Source organism: Passer domesticus, chromosome 18 (assembly GCF_036417665.1).
Source record: "Passer domesticus isolate bPasDom1 chromosome 18, bPasDom1.hap1, whole genome shotgun sequence".
NCBI lineage: Eukaryota > Metazoa > Chordata > Aves > Passeriformes > Passeridae > Passer > Passer domesticus.
Window position 1 is genome coordinate 2,138,883 of NC_087491.1, and position 21,150 is coordinate 2,160,032.

Below are 21,150 nucleotides of genomic sequence, written 5' to 3' on the forward strand. Positions count from 1 at the left end.
CTCACACTTGGAAACATTGCAAGGTCGCAGGGTTCCCTCAATGCAGCAGGAGTTGGATAGGCCCAGCTGTACCCCAGGCATGGTGCAGACTCAGGCCACCTGCTCACAAATCCAGTTCCCCATTTTCAAAACAAAGTACCAATGAGAAGGATAAGAGTTAAAAATGCACGGAATCACTGAAGTAGTACAGGACAAATTCAAGGACACATTTTAAAAAAATATATAAAATATGAAGGAATGATGAAGGAATAACCAAATCTGCAGGAACCAAGAGCCATGAACTGAGAAGTAAGTAAAGAGCAGGGGGACACTACAAATCAATCTAAAATGCCAAAGAACAACTTTGTTTGAACTTTGTGCTCATGAGCATAGAAAAATCCTCACCCATAGGCTGTGATTGCCCCTTACTCACAGTTGTCATCCTGCCTGCAGTCAGAGCGCAGCTGGGTAGGAGAACATGAGGAGACAGACAGCAGCTTAGACACAGCCACCTCCCTGCATGTGACTGGAGTCAAGGAAGCTAGACCTCATCCAAATATGACCATCAGGTCAGGAAGAATCCCTGAGAGTTGTCAAAGCTTCTGTTTCACATTCTGTTTCTTATTTTATGTGACTTGACACAGCTCCTGCACAGAAGAGCCTTGGGGTTTTGAAACCTCCTTGCTCTGCTCCCCTTTACATGACATCTCTCCCCAATGCAGTTGCATGCCCTGCCTGCCCATTGTGCAAATGAGTGCAGGTCCTTCCACACACGTGGTGCCTACATAACCACCAATCCTTTCCAATCAGAAAAGGCTCTGTCAGATCCAACTTGTAAATCCAGCCCTGCCTTTTCCTGCAGAACTTGCTGCCTTGCCTTGAGGGAATCCCGCCTCAGAGCTGTGGGATCTCATGCCTGTAGGATTCTAGAAGAACCAAAGTAAATCATGCTGCTGCTGGCAAATGTGCTCCCATCCCCAAATCCAGCCATCCACCAGAACAGGTTAGTCTGGCTGCACAGCATCCCCTCGGCTGGTTCTACAGCCCATGGCACTCTGTGTGTAGGTATTTTCTTCTGCAAAGCAATAAAAATGGTGATGGGTTGGATTAGTTACACCAGGCAGAACAACCCCAATGAACAGGAGGGAGGGATGCTTGGGCCAAACAAAACACAAACATGCAGGTAGAATAGGAAATTCAGCAACAAAAAAGCTCCAGCTCATTGACAATCAGGATGAGGTATCCCAGGACGAGAGAGGCAGATGTTATTGTGTTTAGGACCTTGCTCCAAGCTTCAACATGTAAGTACCCACTGATAGGAAAGACATGTGCTAATGTCTTTATAAATGAGTCAGTTGTGAGGGTCTTTAAGAGAAATGGGTATTAATGTCTTTGAAATGGGTCTTAATCTACAAACATCAAGCCGCACAAATTTGTTACAGAACCCAAACAGTTTGATCAGACAGTCTGAGCTTCTGAGTTTCAGGATAATAGGAGAAATGGGTCCACACAAAGTCTATTGCAGAACCCAGACAGTCTGAACTTCTGGTGGATCTACAGAACAAAGCCTGAACTTCTTGACTTTGGGGGGAAATGTCAATACATGTTCAAGTGTGGAATATGTGGTGGGCAGTTCCGGAAGACTGTACCTTCCTAGTATCTCAGCCAGTGGGGAAAGGAAGAGGGCAAAATGTGGGAGTTTGAGGAGAAAAGGAAGTTGTGTCCTGTGAAACTTCGAGAGAGATCCCACAGGGGTATGGCCCAGTGGACTCTCTCCCTTTATTTGAATAAAGTTGAAGGACTCCTTTGTCTACTTTGTGGACGCTGTCTTTTCCACAGACCAGCAATATGTTCCCCAAAGAAATATGGTTTTACAGTCATTCCCTGAACAAGGTGGCAGGCTGATGGATTTCTGGCTGTGGCATCACTGTGACTGCTGTTGCCCTTGGCCACTCCTGACCTTCTTGGCAGCACGAGAGTGGAGTTTGTGATAGGACAAGATGATTGCTAGATTCTGACTGGAAGCATCTATTGGTCTTCCATTTAAGCCCCAGGTGATTCCCTCTATTTAAACTTTCTGTGCTAAGACTGCAGGAGAGGTGGCATGGTGAGACAGGATAGAGTGACTGCTATTTCCTGCTGATACCAGTTCTTGCTCTGTGGACTGAGGTGAGCAAACAACCCACCACCCCACCCTCTGGATAGCTTATTTCAACAGCTCACCAGTTTTCCTTCTCCTAGCCCTTGTGACAGCCTCTGATACACCGGGCATCTACCAGACTTCCTGCTTGCTGACCTTCTAGGGGAAAAAAAGAGTCTGGAAAAAAGAAAAGACACTTTATGGCAAGTGCCTGGCCCTCACCAAGGCAAACAGAGCAGAAAGATGGAAAACACAATGGCATTGCAGAGCTGGGAAGATAAAACAAGATATCTCTTCCCAAAAGGAAAACTCTCCCACCATGCTCTCCTCACTATTTTTAGCCTCTGCTAAGAGGTCTCCTTGGAGACAGATGCATTTCTGGATTGACACTTTGGTACCCCAGTGGAAGTAATTCCCTGGTAGCTTTGAGGCTGAAAGAAGAGTTAACACTGATTGTGCTTAATTGTTCAGTGACAGGAAGTACCAGGACTTGGCATCTGGACTGTTGTTGGCATGGCTCCTGGTCTAGTTTTAACTAAGTGCTAACCAACCCTGCCAGGTCAGGAACAAACCCATTCTGGATGCAGCACATCATGAGCCAGTGGCAGTGCCAGCTGTTCCATGTTACAGGCAGCAGCAAGCACACATTGAGTCCACAGACCTGTGTCTGGTTCCGCAGCAGACCTTGCTCTCCCCTGGAAAGACACGGCAAGAGGTTCATAGCATCTGCTTGGACACACGGTCATCAGGAGACAACTTTGTGGCTGTAAGTCACACGTGTCTTCTGCAGCATCAAGATTTACATGTGAACACCTACCTGCTGCCGAAGCCAGCACAGGGCTCAATCAACTGCTACAATCACCTATCAGCACCCTTCTATGGTCAGTGTCATGTAGGAAGGTGCCCCGGTCTCCAACACCAGCATTTCTTTACCCCAGTGCCCTGCTGAGGTTTGGTGCAGCTGCTCTGGCCTCTCCTCACAGAGGTGGCAACGCTTGTTGGGACACACTGGGCAGCCTCCAGCAGATCCCCTGTGCCCTCCCCAGACAGGGGCAGTGATATGTTGGGTGTCACCACACCAGAGCCGTGTGTGTCATTGCCAGTACCCACAGGCCAGCAGAGAGAGAGGGCTGGGCCAGGTCTGAATGGCAGCTGGTGCTTCCCAGTAGGTTGACGGAAGGAGAGCTGAATAAACACATTGTTTATATTTAAAAAAACCAAAGACATCTCTGTTTGTCAGAAGAGTCTGGGCTGGCCCCAAGACAAACTATACAGGGAGAGAAAATAAACCCTCCCCTAAAACAAAACAAAACAAAACAAAACAAAACAAAACAAAACAAAAAAAAACCCACAAAACAAAAAAAAAAAAAAAAACCAAAAAAACCAAAAAAAAAACACCCACAAAAACCCAAACCCCCAAGAAGACTTTTCCAAGAATATCTAAAATCTTCCTAACTTCAGCCACCAGACCACCTTGAGATGGAAATGTCAACCTGTCTCAAAGCAGCTTTGTCAAAGGCACTTTGGTACAGGAAACGCAGTAAGAGCAGAGCTGCCCTCAGCTGTTGTGTCCCAGCTCCCTGTGCTGGTGCAGGAAGCTCCACACGGACAGTAGTGAGAGTACTTCAGCTGAACTTGCAGACACAGTAAACACCAGGAGTTCTGTCTGGTATCTCTGGTTCACTTTCCTGGTGGGATAGACTGGCTAGGCACAAGGCATTAAGGTCATTCTGATTTCTCCCTGTTATTCCTGGTTGTTCTTGCAAAGTCAGAGATGGGGGAGGAATCTAGAGGAAATCCCTTTTTTTTGCAGATCAAGCTTTTCCTAAGCAAAACAGTCCATGAGCTGATGCTGCCAGAGCTGAGCAGCACCATAGTGACTGCCTTGTTTCTGGACTAGGAAGCAAAGGGAAGGACTGGTTCCTTCTCCCCGTATCCTGAGCAGGTGTGAACCTGTTCAGTCAAATACAGCTAAGCCGAGCAGACATTTCAAACAGGTAGGATGAGTCTGGGAAATTTATGAAAAGAAATGAGTTAAAGAAAAGCAGGCTGTGAACAGCTCAGCTGCAGCACGGAGAGCAGCAGGAGCAGGACCTTGATAGAGAAAAGCCCTCTGAGGGTCTCCAGAGGCTGCTGTGATTTACCTGGCAGCCTGGGGCTGGCAAGGCTGAATCTCCATGAGAAGAGAAGTGGCAAGAATGGAATGAGAAGCCAGAAGTAGGACCAAGGTGCTGAAGACACTTTGATGAAGTCTGACCTGGACAGGGAATATGATGGCAAGGGAAGCACAGTAAGGGCCAGGTGGGTGGGAGGGCTTGAGCCCCAAGTAGCTTTCACCCTCTTCCTTCTAAACCAACTCAGAGCTAAAGGGAATCATCCCTGACACATGGCACAAGGAGGTATCTGTGGCACAGGAAGATGTCCATGACTCAGGTAGTCTCACAACCTGAGCTCCCGGACAGTGGTTCATCACCTTTCCTGGCCATCATGCTTCTCCAGCAGGCTTGCTCCTTGATGCTCCTCTCAGCATCATGAGCATCAAACCGGGGTGGGGGGCCTGGAGGTGCCTGCGTATGGCTGCCCAGAGCCCCTTGAGCAAACTGAAGTGTCTCTGATATGGGAATCATGACACTAGGGCTTTGCAGTCTGCTGTCTTGCAAAGGACTCGCTGATCAAGGGAGTTTGCAGAGGAGGCAGCACCTTGCACTAGGATTAACATGCTGCTGTGTCTAACAGACACAGCAAATTTCCCTGTAGAGAAACTCATTCTCTAACCAATACCACTGCATATTAAGTTTGTAAAAGATAAGAGCCAAATTGTGTTTCTCTCACTTTTGTCAACACTTGTGGGTTTTTCCCTCCTTTTTTATGTCTGTGGTTCAATAGGGCCCCTACCCCGTCTCCTGCTGGCTGCTGGCCACTGGTGCCTTACCAGCCATGGCACTGAGAGGGTGGGATTCTATTCCCTCTGTCAGTATTTATTTCCTTCATGGCACCAGACAAATACACCACACAGGACTCCTCCGTGCTGGTGCACTACATCCCCCTCCTGTAGGGATGCTCCATTGACTGATGCTTCTTGGATGTGTTTGCAAAGGTGGCAGTAAGAGCGAATACCATTGTTGAGATTTTCCTTATCCCTGTTCACTAATCACATTGTCTCTGAAGTCTTTAGAAATTGTGCTTCTTTTGGCTGGGTTAACATTAATTATCTTCACAGTAGCTATTATGGGGATAGGTTTTGAATTTATGCCGAAAATATGGAGACCAAAAATACAGTGTTGACAATATGGAGATATTTTTCTTATTGCTGGGTGGTGCTTGTACAGACCCATGGTCTTTTTTGCTTCTCACCCTACCCCACCAGGGAGGGGGATAGGGGTGCATAAGGTGTCGGGGGGATATACAGCCAGACAGCTGTCCCCAAGGGACCCAGGAGGTATTCTGGACTATACAACATCATGCTCAGTTTATAAAGCGGCGGGGAGAAGGAGCAAGGGTGTGGCGCTTGTCGCGGTCCCTGGGCACAGGGGAGGGCAGGGCTCTCCCGGGAAGGGAGCGGGACCCCGCGAGCCGCGGGCCCGGGGCGGGCTCCGCGTGCAACTCGAATTGCCGTGCGACCTCTCAGCCAATGGCCGGAGCACCTTCCCGCCGCCAGCCAATGGGAGCGCGGCACTCCCGGCCGCCAGCCAATAGGCGCGGGGGGCGGGGAGCTGGGAGTAACGCTCGGAGCGGCGGCGATGGCCCCGGAGCGCGGTGGCCGCCCGCTCCCCGCCGGTACCGAGGGTCTTCCCCGGGTTTTCCTGCAGAGCCTGCGGACTCTTTTCGATATCCTGGATGACCGGCGGCGGGGCTACGTGCACCTACGGGAGATCGAGTCGCGCTGGCGGGGAGCGGAAGCCCAGGAGCTGCCCGCCGGGGTGATGGAGGGGTTGCGGCAGGCGGCGCCGGCCAGCGGGTACCTCACCTTCGAGAGGTTCGTACTGGGGCTGCGGGCGGCACTGCCTGGGACTGAGCCGCCGGTGGAGGGTGGCGGCGGCGGACGGCGGAGCGCGGAGAAACCGCCAAGCCCTCGCTGTTCCGAGGAGCGGCGGGGAAAGAGCACCGGACAGCGGGAACCGGGGCACGGCCAGCCCCGAGGCCGCGGTGAGTGGCGGGACTGCACTGGGCGCTTCGGGCTCGCGGGGTGATGGCAGCGCCAGGGACGGGGAGCGGCGCTCGGAGGTTGGGGTGCGATCCCGCGGCTCGCCCCGCTCCCCTGTGCCCTCCTCTGGGCGCAGAGCCAGCGGCTCCCGCAGGGCCGCTGTAAAACTCCCCGAAGTTACTGTCAGAACTGACTGGTTTGGCTTCGCTGAACTCCGATTCCGGTGCGAATATCCCAGCGCCGCCGCTCGCCCAGGGCTGTGCTTCCCTCGCGATGCGCTGGGCTATTTATAGCGCTGACAGGAGGAATTAAGGGCTTTGCCGTAATGTGTCCGTCGTTGTCCCCTGGCGTAGAGACTGTCCTGACCTTCCCCGGGGGTGGGTGGCACAGCTGGGCGTCTTGGAGAGTGGCTGCGTCCTGGAGACCCCCCAAGCCGAGCAGTTGCGCTGGGGTGAAGCTATGGTCACGGAGCAGTCGTGTGCTCAGTGGACTCTGTGCTGGGCTGGCTCTCAGGTATGATTCCTTCACGATGTCTTGCATGGTTTAGACAAAAAATGCAAACCCTGACCCAGCTTTTTGGTTTGGATCATTCCACAGCACTATTCCCAATAACAAATAATTAATCAATGAATAAATGGGGGAGGAGTACCAGGGTGATGTGCTCTGCTGTCCTAGGCTCTGTCCACAGAGCTCACCTGTACATCCCTGTGGACTCTGCCCTTTCCACGGGATCTGGGCTCCCTGTGCTGGCTCTGCCAGAGCCCTCCAGGGTGGTACACTCACCCTACCATGGAGGAGACTCTTTCACTCACATCTTGATTTGTTGCTAGTCAGTAGAAGATGTTATAAGGCAACCAGGCTTCTGGGCTTATATGGGTAGGTAATAATTCTTTATATAGGTTTGTGAAGTGCTTTGAGATCACAGGAGACAAAGTCTGTGTGTGGAGCTGGTACATGTTATTGCACCACCTGAGTGCAATGACTTCCTTCTCCTTGGGAAGGTCAGGCTGGTTTGCCTTCCCTTCCCAGCCCAGTCCCTTCTGCTGGGTGGAGAAGGAACTTTTAACTGTAACTGAGGTTCTCTGCTTTCCATTTTTGCCTCCAGACTTAACCACTAGAGCTACATCTAAGGGAATGTTATTAAGCAGACTAACTTTTCTGTCATCAGGAGTGTAAATCTGGAAAAACCTGAAAAAAATCCTGCTTGGTGAATAGACAGCAGGTTGAAAGCTCTGCCCTGGGAAGGAGCAAGCAGATGATTGCAGCAGTTTTCTGCTTGCTGAGGATCTTTCCATTACAGTGTGATGTTCCATAACTGTCCAGAGCCTGCGGGCAGGGTTAGTGCCTTAGCCCTTGCTGCCAGCATCCCACACTGCAGGGCTGCATTTTGGCAAGAGGCCTGAGTTTCAGGTTCATTCAGCAGCTTAGAAAATGGTACAACTCAGTTATTCCATCTCTTTTAGCTCTAGATCCTGCACAACTGCCCAGTGCACTCCTCTACAGGTGGTTTTCCAGGGTGCAGTTGAGCAGGTGGATGTTCTCAGCTGGCTGCAAGGGAGTTGGCAGTGCTGTGGCAGGATGTGGCTCTGTCCCTGCTGCAGAGATGTGTGGTGGGTGCTGGGAGCTGCCTGTGGCTCCGGGAAGACCTGTCTCCACTAAGACTATATCATTTGCCTGTGGCTCCGGGAAGACCTGTCTCCACTAAGACTATAGCCTCATATTAGTGTGAGGCTACTCTGAGCCTCCAGCTGCATGTGGTGGCTTCTGTAAGACCCCAACCAAGTGCAGTGAGGTGACGTATCAGTGCTCATAAGCTCCAGCGAGTGGGAGGAAATGCTCCCTGCCTGTGTTTTGGGTGAAGAGGGTGCTCACAGAGTGCCTTCCCAGCTCTGCTTTGGGTCTGAGGAGCACCTACACGTGTCAGAGGTGATTTGGATGCGACTCATGGCAAAATGGCAGAGGTTGGGGTCAGGCATGTCCAGGGGTGCAGTGAGCCAGTGGGACAACAATTCTGTTCCCTCTCCCACACTAACCTCTGCTAGTGTGTGGGCAAAAGTGCTTCTGAGGTCCCTGCTAAAGTCAGCTTCCAGCTTCTCCTCAGCCCAGCAGTGCTGATGCAGTCTGCGAGCTGCTGCTTGGCACCCCATGGTGCCTGGGGAGCCAACAGCACCCTCTGGACACAAGGATGGTGAGGTGGACATTGGAGAAGTCACAGGGCAGGGAGTCACCGTAATGATGTCCCTATGTTATGGTGCCTGATGTCTTGTCACAGCAGTGTCTGAACGCATTGCTCTGGGGGTCTTTACCCCAGTAGCTCCCCTGTGAGCTGGGACCTGGAGGAGTCAAGGCACAGAGCAGAAAGAGCCCAGGCCCTGGGCATTGGCTCCTCCCCAGCACAGTGCTTTCCCTTGCTCCAGGGGTGCCTTGGCTCTAGCAGCTGCAGAGCTGTTGCTGGCACTAGCTGGAGGGAGAAGCTGGTTTGTGGGGGCTTCTCTGGGCCTTTGCCCAGGATACTTGTGGAGAAGTGTAAAACAGCCATGAAGTGTCTGCTTGCCCTAGGCAGAGGGGGTCCCAGAGGGAGGAAGGAGCCTGTCCATTATCACATGGCAGGATCTCTTCCACCTCTGGTGATCTGATCCTGTTCTTTCCCTAAGAACAACTATCCCAGCTCGTTAGCAGGGGTCCTGTTCTAGCCACTAGCTTGTCATCTCAGGTGTGCAGAGCTCAGTTGGTTGACCAGGAGCTCCTGCTTATCACAGGTGCAGCTCAGCTCAACACTCCTAGGTAACTGCAGTAAAAAGTGTTTTAACATGTGTTTGTCCTGCAGCTCCTACCAGAAGTGCTCCTAGCTTTGCTTTGGGATTCTGACTGTTGAGAGTATCCTTGGTTTTGGGGCTGTTCCTCAGCTTTTTGAGCAGGACATACTACAGGTCTGCTGGAAAATGTGTGTGGTCACAGCAGTCTTGCTGGGTTCCTCCCAGATGGATTTGGGTATATGAAACCAAAGGGAGCTGGCAAAGCAGGTGGATGGGTGATATCAAAGACTTTGTGTTCACAAATGCTTTGTGTTCACTGATGTGCCAGAGTACTTGCTGGGAGGTGGAGTGAGATACTGTGATGGACCAGAAGGAGGACTTTGCCCAGTGACAGACACAAAGTGACAAACTGAGGTGTTGCATTGCCTGCCCTGGAGCCAGTCTCCTGTCCCTGAACCAGTGTGACTGTGGCAGCAGGGGCAGCCCTGGTACAGAGCACCCGCACCTTGTACTTTCAAGACAAAGGGCGGCTCCTGTGGCCATGGCTGCACTCTCCTGCCTGCTGTCCTTCCTCTCTCATGTCCATGTACTCAGCTGAGGAAACTTGTGGAGCAGAGGGGAGAAATGTGCCAGCCCATGTGGTGCCACACACCCTGTCCTGGCACTCCCAGCCCTTTATGTGCCTGCGGCAGGGAATGTGCCAGACCTGTGCCAGGCAGCTCTGGTAGAAGCATGTGTGAGGGGTATGGGTGCCTGGCAGACACGTGGGCAGCTCTCTTGGGAAGAGGGCGTTTTCCCCACCTGCCTGCCATCACTTGCCAGCTCCCTGCTGCTCTTCTTGAAAAGCCATGTTTGGAAAGGAACTCTTCAGGAACCTGTGTGCAGGGAGCAGGCAAGGTGTGGGACTGAGGGGGTGGCATGAGAGAGGGTGTGCTGGGCACTTGGCTGGGGACTGGGGCAGGAAGGGAGGAGCAGCAGGCTGCTATCCAGACTTGCCTGGGCATGTGCTGGCTGCACCCCTGACTGCCCTGATGCTGTGGTTTGGGATGGTGGGGTGTCAGGGTTCTGCTCTACCAGCTCACCTAGCAGTGGATCGGAGCTGGCTTGGCTGTGACTGCAGGGCTGGGTTTCTGCTGAGGGTGGGCAGTGTGGGGCTTGTATGGCCTTCACTGCAGGTGCCCAGGGAATTCCTGCCCGGGCTGACAGGCAGGAAGTGCCTGATCCAGCCTGAAACCTGCCAGTATGAACTTACTCTTCAAAAACAGGTTATGCATGAATTTGTATCGGCACTGTGTGTTTTTAGTAGATTGGTCTTTCGCAGGATAAGATGTTGGGGTTTTAATAAAATTTTGGGAAATCTACAGTCTGATTTACTTTATGGTTACATCATAGACGTAGTGTCTGGGCTGAATATCCACATGGCCAAATCCATCACCAAGCAAGAACTGCCTTCAGGAGAAGTTGGTTTTCTAGCAGAGCAGATGCCACCTGAGTGGAAGCAGGGTGTCCCATGAGGACATGTGAGGGCAGACAATATCACTACAATATCACTAATGGTTTAGTTGCCCCGGCTGGGACTGGACCAGCTTTGCCTGGAAGTTGCTTGCTTCCTACAGAAGATGACTGAGATCTGTTGCCAGCCAGGCACAGCTGAGTCAGTCATCCCTGGCATCTCTTCTGCCTGGACAAAAACAGGAGCAGGCACTCAGGCTGGTGGTTTGCTCAGTCTCTCCCTGTTTGCAAGACCACCCTGCAGATCATCTCAGAGAAGTGGTCCTGAGGAGGATTTTGTTGAAAGTAGCTTGTGCCCTCATGCCTTCCTCTTTTCCAGATGGTGATGCTAAGTCTGCTGGGAAGCCCCAGGGAGACAGTGACCGCCCAGGGGCTGGGGACACTCGGAGGCATCAGAGAGGCCGTGCAGAACACCGGAGACACACCATCACCAATGGCGTGGACTTCAGCATGGTAAGGGAGTGTTGTGGCCTCCCATGAAGGGGAAGGTGGGTTGCAGGGGTCCCTCATTGCTGATGCCATCTCTGGGCTTTGGCTTCCTCTCTGCCCACCCTGCACAAGTGAGTTGTGGGACGTCAGGCAAATCCTGACATTTGGATATGAAGGTCTGTTGATGTATGTGGATGTATATTGTTTCCAAGGTGCTTTCCTGAATCATGGCAAACAGGGAGGAGGTGGATCCTTCCCCCTGAACAGGGTCAGCCCATGAAGCCAGTGTGTTGGCTGCCTTCCCCATGGGCAAGGTCTTGGGAAGAAGAAGACAAAGGTGGAAATGTAGGAACAGATGGATCTCTGGGCCTTAAGAGCACCCCAGCAAGGGTCAGGTATGCTTTGTGCTGGCAAGCAGTGGAGCCAAGCTATGCCCCCTCCCAGATGTTCCATGTAGATCAGGGCTCAAACATGCAGGTTCTCTTGGCTTCTGACAGACTTCTTGCAGCAAAGCAGAAATATCCACACTGAATTTATCAAGGCAGCCCAGGATGGAGGGGTCTGCTTCCCTCTCTCCACCGCTGAGTGGAGAGACTTGGATCAAATTGCCTGGGTGAAGGGATCTCTGCTTGCTCCCAGGTGGAATGGAGTAGTTGCCTGGGCATGTTGTCCACAGGCTCAAGCTAAATTGTCCTGGGCAGAGAGCTAGGACCAAGCTTGCAGGATGAGTACTTGGTGGCACTGTCACCACTGTACTTTCACTCCTTGCACCCTGGTGTCACCCTGGTCCTGCAGCCCAACAGGCCTGACCAGGGGAAGGGATGTTTGTGCAGGTAATTTGCTGGGCTTGTAGCCATGACAGGGACCGCTGCTGGGAGGTGCTGATAAGAAGTGATAAATGTTGCTCTATGTACCTGGGATTGAGGGCTCTGCTTCTTGGGGTTTTGGGGGCTGGGGAGAGAGGCTCTGCCTCCCTTCCCTCTGTGTGCAGCTCTGGGCTGGAGTACATCTCAAGGTCCCAAGCTCAAGGTGCTCTGTGAGGGGAGTGGTGGCCACCATGTCTGTCCCTAATTCTGCCATAAGCATTCTTGCTTAGGGCTTGTGTTGCCTTGGTCTCTGTTCCCCCAAGTTGTCATGTGGGCAGTGGGAGAGATGTCCCCTCCTTTCCTCTCTCCCTATACGTCACCAAGTGCTGCACTGCCTTTCTGTGCTTTTGGCCCCAGAAAAAGGATGTCTCAGCCTTCCCTGACACCCTGAGCACAACCTTTAGGCGCTGGTGCCATTTCCAAGCTTACAGAGACAGCTGGAACAAGTTTGGGTCCAGCAACGACTGAATCTTTGTACTGTCACCTCCCTTACCCCTTCCTGCCCTGATGTTTGGCTCCTAAGGGACAAGGAACTCTATCATTAGGCTAATTTGCCTAAAGCCCTTGGGGAATGGGAGCACTGGTGTCCATCCTACATCCAAAGTGCACCAGCACTGGTTCCTCCTGAGCCGGGAGCAGAGCTGGGGAGGCTCTGCTGCAGCCCCAGGACCCTTTGCACTCTCTCATCGAGTGCTCGCTCGCTCAGCTGGTGTTTTTCACCAGCCAGTCCCTCATCTCTTGGCCTTATTTTCCCATGCCATGAGGGTGGCTGGGATGAGACCTTCCCTGAGAGGTGGAGCACTGTCATTTGTAAGCAGCCCAGGGCACAGCTCTGTCCCCTCCCCTTTGCCAGCCACCGAGCACCAGCCAAGTCCAGCACTTTGTTTTTCTCCTGCCCCAAGTGTCTCATCCTGGTGAGATGCTTCCTGTCCCACACTGGGCAGGGCTGGCAGTGTCCTTCTGTTCTGTGGAATGCTCTCTCTTCCTCTGGTCTCTGTGCTGGCCAGCAAGCCCTGTGGGAGGAGGGCAGGACAGGCAGCAGTGGGCTGCACCCCCAGCCTGGATGGGGGTCCTTGCCACACACAGCACCTTCTTCTTGCCCCTCAGCAACTGCACTAAGGCTCTGCACTTCTTCCTCTGGGTATGTCCCTTGGGCCATTGGAGAAGGGTTCAGGGGGAGTTGTTGTGTTCCAGAAAACATTTCCAGGAGCAGCAGGAGCAAGAGCAGCCCCAGTGTAATGGGTGGCAGGTATGGGATGCAGAGAGGCTTTGGGGCTGGCAGTGGGGACGTGGAAATGCTGATGGCCTGAAGAAGGTCTTGGTGTGGTGCCACTTGTCCACAGGGTTCTGTTCGGGGTTATTTCTGAGTTGCTCCACTCCTGATGCTCTCCAAAGGAGGAGGTTCTGGTGCATCCAGAATTTTCTGAGTGACCAAAGTCTCTGGTGCCTGTGGATCCCAGGCTGTGCTGTGAGTGAAGGCCAGGCTGTGTTGTGGCAAAGAAGGCAGAGAAGCAGGAAGTTCCCCATGCCCTTGGGAGCTGGGGGAGCGGCCTTGTGTTGAAATGAGAAGGGCCATGGGGTCACAGGGTGAGGGTGATGAATGGGTCACTGCAGTTGTTCTGTTCCCCAGGGATGTCCCCTCATCCCTCTCCTCCCTGATTGGCAGTGCCAGCGTGGTGCCAAGAGGAGGCAGGAGCAGAAGGTGACAGTGGAATGAGGACTGTGGATCCCCTGTGGATGTGGGCGAAGCCCCCTGCTCTGCTGCAGCCTTGGGTCCTGCTTGGCCTATTCCAAGGGGTTGCTCTGGGGACAGAAGTCCAGGCACCCTCATAGCAGCTTTCCAGGCACAGCAAGGCCCCCACTGCTCTCCAGGTGATGCTGGTGCTGGAACCTGAGCAACCAGCAGAGATCTTCTGCAGAGAGGTGTGGTGTGCTATGCTCTGCTCAGTTTCATGTGCCTCCAGGGCTGAGGCAAACTGGGGAAACAGGGCTGCAGTTTTTTCCCTGACTTCCAGCATGCACAGTGAGCTAGACTCTTCAGTGCTCACCAAAATCCAAGTGTGTCTATTCTGGGGCTGACACTCACACCCCAAAGGGAGCTGTGGGCAGCTGCAGGCACTGCTCCTGCTGCCTCTCTGGGTAAATAGGTGAAGAAGCCTGTACCTGCAATGGTGAGCAGGAGGGTAGAGGTGACCCAAGAGTCCTTCACATAGTTTGGTTGTTCTCCCAAACTGGAGAACTTTTCTTCCAAAAATCTTCCTCCAAAGCAGCATCAGGCAGCAGTAATTATCCTGCTCCTCTTCAGCTTTTCTTGGGGAAAGGGGCTGAGACCCTTACCTGTATCCACATCCCCCCACACCTCATGAAGAAACCAACTCCTGGGACTTGACAAAGCCTTGGAGGGGAGTAGGTGACATCTGTGTGCTCTGTTTTGCAGCTGAAGTACATGAAGGAACTGGAAGTGGAGAAGGATTTCCTGTTGCAGGGCCTGGAACTTATAGACCGGGCTCGAGAGTGGTACCACCAGCACATCCAGCTCATGCAGGAGCACCAGCGGCTCCTGGGGAAGAGGAGAACCAGTGCTGTGAGTCAGGGGCTACATGTGGGTTTGGAGAACAGGGCTGGGAGGTGGCTGGACCTGGAGCTGACCTCCAGCCTCTTCTTCCTCCCCATCCTGCAGGATTTCCCTGAAGGTGGCCAGAGCCATCTGGGGCGCCTGGTCCCCAAGCTGCAGGAGGTGAACCGCTGCCTGGCTGACCTTCTTTCCACTGCCAGCAAGGTGAGAACAGCACTTCAGCAGCTTGAGGTTGTTTGTGTGATCTTAGGATTCATCCTGTCCCTCCCATGTTGGTGGCTGGGCTGACATTGGAGCTGCCAGAGTTTCCCCCAGCTCTTGGAAGGTGATGGAACACAGCCAAGAGGACAGCACAGCTGGTCCTGAGGTGGGCTGGAGGATGGTTTGGGAGGCCTAAAGGAGAACCCTAAAAAGGTACAGCCATTATCAAGGTGCTGAGTCAGCCAATTCAGAGCTGACTCTCCTGCTGGACAGAACCTGGGGGTGCAGCCCACTGCTGCCTGTCCTGCCAGGCACACTGGCAGGAATGCTTCCCCATTCTGCCCCATTCACAGGGCTGGAGACCCCGTGATGGCCTGTGATGGGGTTTTAATCCTCTGCTGGCCTTCTCCCAGTTCTTTATGTGCCATAGAAACATCTCACCTTGAAGAAGGCCTGGGAAGGGCCACAGGGTAGAAGGCTCAGTGTCTCATCCCTTCATCTTCTCTACAGACAGCAAACCCCTCCTCAGCACTGAGCAGGCTGGTCCCTGTGACATCCCCAGCCTCCACAGGCTCCCAGCAAGCCGTCAACATGCTGAAGGAGCAGAATCGGCTTCTCACCAAGGTGAGTGGAGGTAGGGGTGGAGGAGATGTCCTTGGGGGTGCTGGGAAAAGAAAGGGATGGGATGGGATGGGATGGGATGGGATGGGATGGGATGGGATGGGATGGGATGGGATGGGATGGGATGGGATGGGGCCAGGGAAGGAATGACAAGCAGTGTCCAGGAGCAGGGGAGTGTTCCATCAGCTTGGTCAGACTTGGTCATCCCAGAGAAGGGGTGTGGGCTGCACGTGGAGACCCTCTGGCACACAGCTGTGCCCAGCTGTCTCCAGCTGTTTGCTGGGTGAGTCAGTGGCAGGGATGGGGCATTCCTCCAGAGGGAAAAGACTGTGACAAATGGAGGTCACAAGAGAGTGCAGAGGCTGCAGCTGGGGGCTGTCAGGGAAGAGGTGGTCTGCCATCTCAGGCCAGGGCCAGGCTCACTGCTGGGGTTTTCTGTCCCAGCATGTGGCCGCAAAGATGCTCTGGGTGCTGGAGTCCCTCTGCTCTGGAGTCAGGCTGGGACAGCTGGGGGTATTCACCAGGAGAAGAGAAGAGGAGGGAGACCTCAGAGCCCCTTCCAGGGCCTAAAGTGCCTCTATGAGAGCTGGAGAGGGACTTTGAGTAAGGGTCTGGAGGGCCAGGATAAGGGGGAATGGCTTTCCACTGCCAGAGGGCAGGGTTAGATGGGATAGTGGGAAGAAATTGTTCCCCGTGAGAGTGGTGAGGCCCTGGCACAGGGTGCCCAGAGAAGCTGCCCCATCCCTGGAAGTGTTCAAGAACAGGTTGGAGAGGTCCTGGAGAAACTGGCTCTAGTGGAAGGTGTTTCTGCCCCTGGTTAGGGGCTGGGATGAGATGGGCTTTATTGTCCTCCTACCCAAAGCTTGTGATTCTGTGGTTCTATGAAATTTTACTGGCAACACAACCAGTTGCCAGCAGTTTCCTCCTCTAACCAGCTTTTTCCTCCCCTGTCTTGTGCAGGAGGTGTCTGACAAGAGCGAGCGCATCACCCAGTTGGAGCAGGAGAAATCTGCCCTGATCAAGCAGCTCTTTGAGGCTCGTGCCCACAACAACCATGAGATGAGCCAGCTGGATTCCACCTTCATCTAGCACATGCCTCCCCTGCCCCATCCCCAAACTTACCTGGGGGATTTCCAGGGACTCTGGCCCCAAACTCATCACACCTGCTGCTCCAGGTGTTGTGTCTCAAGGTCTGGGGCTGCTGGTGGCATCTCTGTGCAAGGAAGCCAGGACCGCTCCTGGGGAGCATCCCTGCCCTGTTGATGGCTTATCAGCCATGCTGCTCTCAAGCTGCTCTTTCCTGTCTCTAAGTGGGCTGCAGGGATGCTGTCCCCAGCCCTGTGACCCCCAGCATGCAGGAGACATGGCTGCTGTCTGTGCTGCCTGTGTGGGGTCAGCTACTGTGCCCTTGCTGACTTAGGCTGGATTTTGGGTGCTCTTGGGGAAAAGTGATGTATCTTCGACATTCTAGCCAGCATCTCCAGAAGGAGATGGTCTGGCCCTTAGAGGATGCTGGCTCCTGCTTGTCTTGCTGTTGGAAGACAAGATTGGAAATCCCAGGAGGCATTCCTGGCCCCTCTCTGCTGCCCATGTTCTGCCTGCCAGAGGCATTGTCCAGCCCTGCAGTGCTCAAACTGGTGGTCCTCATGGCAACCACTCTCATGTTTGTGGTAGTGATACTATACTTGCTATTTACATGTCTGTAGGCTCCTATAGGGAATGAGCCATAGAGCCAACCAAGGTAGCCTACACCTCTGAGCTGGTTTTTTGAGCTCTTGAGAAGTTGAGACAGACACCTCCCTGTTTACTTGACTTGACCTGGCAATTACTTCCTGATGTCTGCCAGGATTAGATTATTTTCATGATGACTGTGAAAGGAGAAGTGGTGTTCCACAGCCTGAGGATGCTCACGTCAGCCTGACCTCACAGAGGGTCTTTAGAACTTGGCTTTGTATTTAACTGAGTGTGGGACAGAGCAGAGGCTGACAGGCTCTTCCCTGTGCACATCTACACATGCAGAAATGGCAGCTCTGCCTGACATGGTTGTGGAGGCTTCTGTCAGGGATGACATCCTGACTGTGAGCTGCACTCCTCTGCAGGTGTCTTGAGCGGTGGTGGTGGTTCAAGATGGGTCCTATTAGATGGTACATCTCAGGGCTCCTCCTGCTTCCCACGCAGCTCAGTGGTGATGCTTGGGCTGAATGACTGTGGCTTGGTACTTGGTATCCATGGTGCTTTCTCTGGAGATTCCATTTAACTCAGCCTGGCCCTCTGTATCCCCAAGGTCAGGACCTTCCTCTCTGGCATTGTTTCATGGTCTGACTCTCCAGGCATGGTGCTGTGGCATTGAGCTGAGCTGGGCAGAAGGTGCTGGTTCTACCCTGAGCTGACACATGCAGGCCAATTGTGTTCTCACTTCTGTTCTTATCTGTCAGAACTCTGTCCCATCCAACTGTTCTCTTTGAGACTGATCCCAAGCTAAAACTTACTGCAAGGCATGAATCCCTACTCTGCCCGGTGCCTGCAGCTGGAGTGGGGATCACCAGGGAGATGGTGGAGGAGGAGCAGCAATGCCGTGGCTAGTCATGTCCCCTGTCTGCAGGAGTTGGCTGTTAGTTGTCCCCCAGGCATCAGTGCCTGCCATCCTTTTTGTGATGCCTTCTCTAGTGTCCAGTGCCTGTTTTGCCTGAGGTTAATTAGAACTGACCCTTTTTATGAGGGTTACCTGTCCGTAGGGATAATAAAGTGGGGTGACCTATTTAATTTATCCTTCTGTCTCTCCCTAAATCACCCCATATACTGCTGCCAGCCCTGAAGTCCCTGACTGTCCTGTCTCTCAGAATGCAGGGAGAGCTGAAGCTGCAATCTGGTGAAGTGAGCAAACAGCCCAGGGGTCTCTGCACCTGGATATGTTTCCATGTCCTTTCCCATCACCTCTGGTCCTCTCAGGGACTGGGAATACCCTGTCCCCTGCTGTGGGGCAGGGTCTTGAAGCCACCTGCACCCCTTCTGAGTGCTGTAGCCTCATCTGTCTACTCCTCCAGAAGCTGTGCTTGGGGCTCACACTGCTCAGGCAGTGCTGGTGCAATTCACAACCTCTTATTTGCTTTCAAGTACCCTTTCTCAGAGCTGCCCCACAGTGGTGGCAGCAATGGCTGGTGCTCTGCAGTGACTCCTTCCCACAGGGTCAGCCACAGGGGCCCTCAGTGGCATGGCATGTGTGGCACGTGTCCCTCTGACCTGTGCTGAGATGGCAACTCGCACAGGGTGGACCTGAGGCTCTGCACTGATTGGGGAACCCTCCTTTCCCAGGCTGTGGGGTGAACCCTGCATCCTGCAGAGGCTGAGCCTCCCCTGCGAGGAGCAGAGCCAAGAGGGAGACCCCAGTCCACTTACTGGCAGCTGGCAAGGGAATGTCTGCCATGGCATCTTCCAGGTGCTGCTTAGGGCAGCCACTAGTTCCAGCTGGGGCAGGAAGAGGGTTGGTAATTGCCCTTAGTTCCCATCTCATGTCTTTGCTTGGGTGTGGAGCCCATGAGGGCTTCCAAAGAAAAAGAGAGTCGTGGTTCCCTTGGCAGACTGCTTCAGGGCAGCTTTCCCCTTCCCCCTCCCTGCCTGTGGCCGCAGCCCAGGGGGGTTGTCCCAGTCCTGGCCAGCAGCACTGGCCCCCACCCCACTTTCTGTGAGACTGCAGCAGGTTGTGGGGTAGCCCTGGCAGTGCCACAGCCCACTGGGACCAAGTTTCCCCTGGGAACTGCAGAATTCACCTCAAGCTGTCACTCTGGCCTGACCAGACTTTCTGGGTCCCTGATGGGCTTGACCCTCCCACAGCCCCAACTCCTGTGCCCACTTTGGCACCCTTAACTGTGGGGGCTGGCTCAGGAGCCATGAGACCTGCATTTGGGGCCAGGTCTGTAAGTGATGTGTGTGCTGGGACATGTGGGTGAGCATGTTCCATTCTCTTCAGGCTTTTTCCTGCTGGAACTGGATTTGCATAGATCTGTGGCACCTCCAGGACTCTGATAACTGTTGGAACCCACTGTGTGAAGCTGTGGTTACACTGGGAACAGCTGGAGCAGGGCTTTGCTATCCCTAGCCAGGACAGTTCCTGCTAACCCACCTCACCTCCCCACAGCCCTCCATGCTGCAGGTTATCACGGACAGGTGCAACACCATGGGGTCAACATGCCTGTCCCTGGGCATTTGTGGTGGGTGCCAGGGTGACATTGCATGAGGGGTCCCCAGAGCCCTGTCTGAGCAGAGTGAGCCCTCTCCTGAGCTCAGTCTGGAGGTGTACTTTGCTCCTGGGCTGCCCAGGGATACAAGATCTCATCTTCTGAGTCCTCAGCTGTGCAGTTTGGGAAGGATCCAGTCACCCAAGTTTATGTATTCATACTTTCTCTCCTCTCCTGCCCAGCTACATGCCCTTTACATGTCCTCTGAGCCTGGGCTCCATGCCCCTTCAGAGAGGGGCTGCTGTCCCAGCAGAGCGATTATCCTACACTTCAGCAGGAACAGCTGCACCTTGGGCCCCTGACCTGAACATTCTGAGTATTTTTTGCTTTTCTTCCCTGCCATATGGTCAGCACTGCTGGGCCACCAGTCTCTGCTGCCCTGGTTCTGCAGCCCTCCTGCTCTGCACCTCTTGGCCTTGCTGTTGTCAGTGCAACTCACTGGGATGCAAACTGAGGATGTGAAGACTGGAAAACCCTGGGTCCTGGGGATGGTTCTCATTGGGATGGGGAGCTGGGCCATCCAGGCCTGACTGGAATAAGGAGGTGCCTGTGGCATCTCAGACCTTCAAGCAGGTGCTGATCATCCCTGTGATTCCTCCCTTAGAGTGTTCTCCCATCCCAGACCATCCCTGTGCTGTGCTGCTGCAGCCCTGCCTGTATCCTGGGCTCTTGCTTTTATCCCAGGTTCCAGAATGCCAACTCTGTTCTCCTCTTGGCAGGTATAAACTGCCTTCTGCTTTAGGTGCTACCCAGTGCTCCCCGTTCCCCCTCCCCGCCTGTGGCTGACATTTGCAGCACCATGAGCAAAGGCCCACTCCCAGGTGGAATGGAGAGGGTCTGCCCTCCCCACTGCAGGGTATGTTGGAGGCTGAGCCTCTGCTCACCAGCATGGTTCATTTCTGGGGGGGTTCATTTCCCATCCTGAGGAGATCAAGCGCAGCATCCAGGCTCTGCTTCAGTGTCCCATGAGATCTCTGCCAGAGCCAATGACTCGCTGTGGCTGTGATCCCAGCCTGGCGTGGGCGTTCACCTCTGCCTGCACAGCCACTCCACTCTGTTCCAAGGTACAGCTGATTGAAGGCAGATGCTCCCTCCAGGAGACCCATGTGATGGGGAAGAGTGAGGCTCCCAGAATCCCTGCTTTGCTCTGCAGCTGCGTACCACAGGGACAGTGACTTCAACTTCCCCGCATTGCAAGGAGGCAGCAGCACATGGCAGATACCCAGCCCTGGAAAAGCAGCTGTCAGGGAACGGAGCAGGGGCTGAGGTCATGGCAAACACCCTGGAAGACCACATGTGTGGGTTTCCTTAGAGCCAAAGCGTCCCTTTGTGGGACACCTGTGTGGCAGTGGGTGCAGACAGTGGGTAGAGGTGACCCCATCCTGCTGTGCCACTGGGACACCTCTGGTTGCTCCTCCCGGATCATGCTCTGGGTGGGAACAGGCAATTGGAGGGACAGAGCCTGCACTAGGTCTGGGCTGCAGTCACATCCCAGGGAGCCATCAAAACCCACTCATGTAAAAAGACCCTTTGACTGCCCTTCCTCAGCTGTAGGTGAGGGCTGGGCACATGAACCACTGAATCAGAGAATCAGAATCTCAGATGGTTTTGAGTTGGAAGGGATGTTTAAAGACCTTTTTGTTCCACACCTTCCCATGGGCAGGGACACCTTCTGCTATCCCAAGCTGCTCC

General features: G+C 53.7%; 1 protein-coding gene across 1 annotated transcript; it reads left to right on the forward strand.

Moving 5' to 3' along the window:
* Positions 1 to 5,750: 5,750 nt before the first annotated feature.
* SAPCD2 (suppressor APC domain containing 2) lies at positions 5,751 to 17,990 on the forward strand. Its single transcript, XM_064393597.1, is given in 7 exon segments — positions 5,751 to 5,831; positions 5,833 to 6,265; positions 10,851 to 10,984; positions 14,264 to 14,410; positions 14,507 to 14,605; positions 15,113 to 15,226; positions 16,184 to 17,990. Coding segments are annotated over 7 exon segments (1,137 nt in total). The 3' UTR covers positions 16,313 to 17,990.
* Positions 17,991 to 21,150: the final 3,160 nt, after the last annotated feature.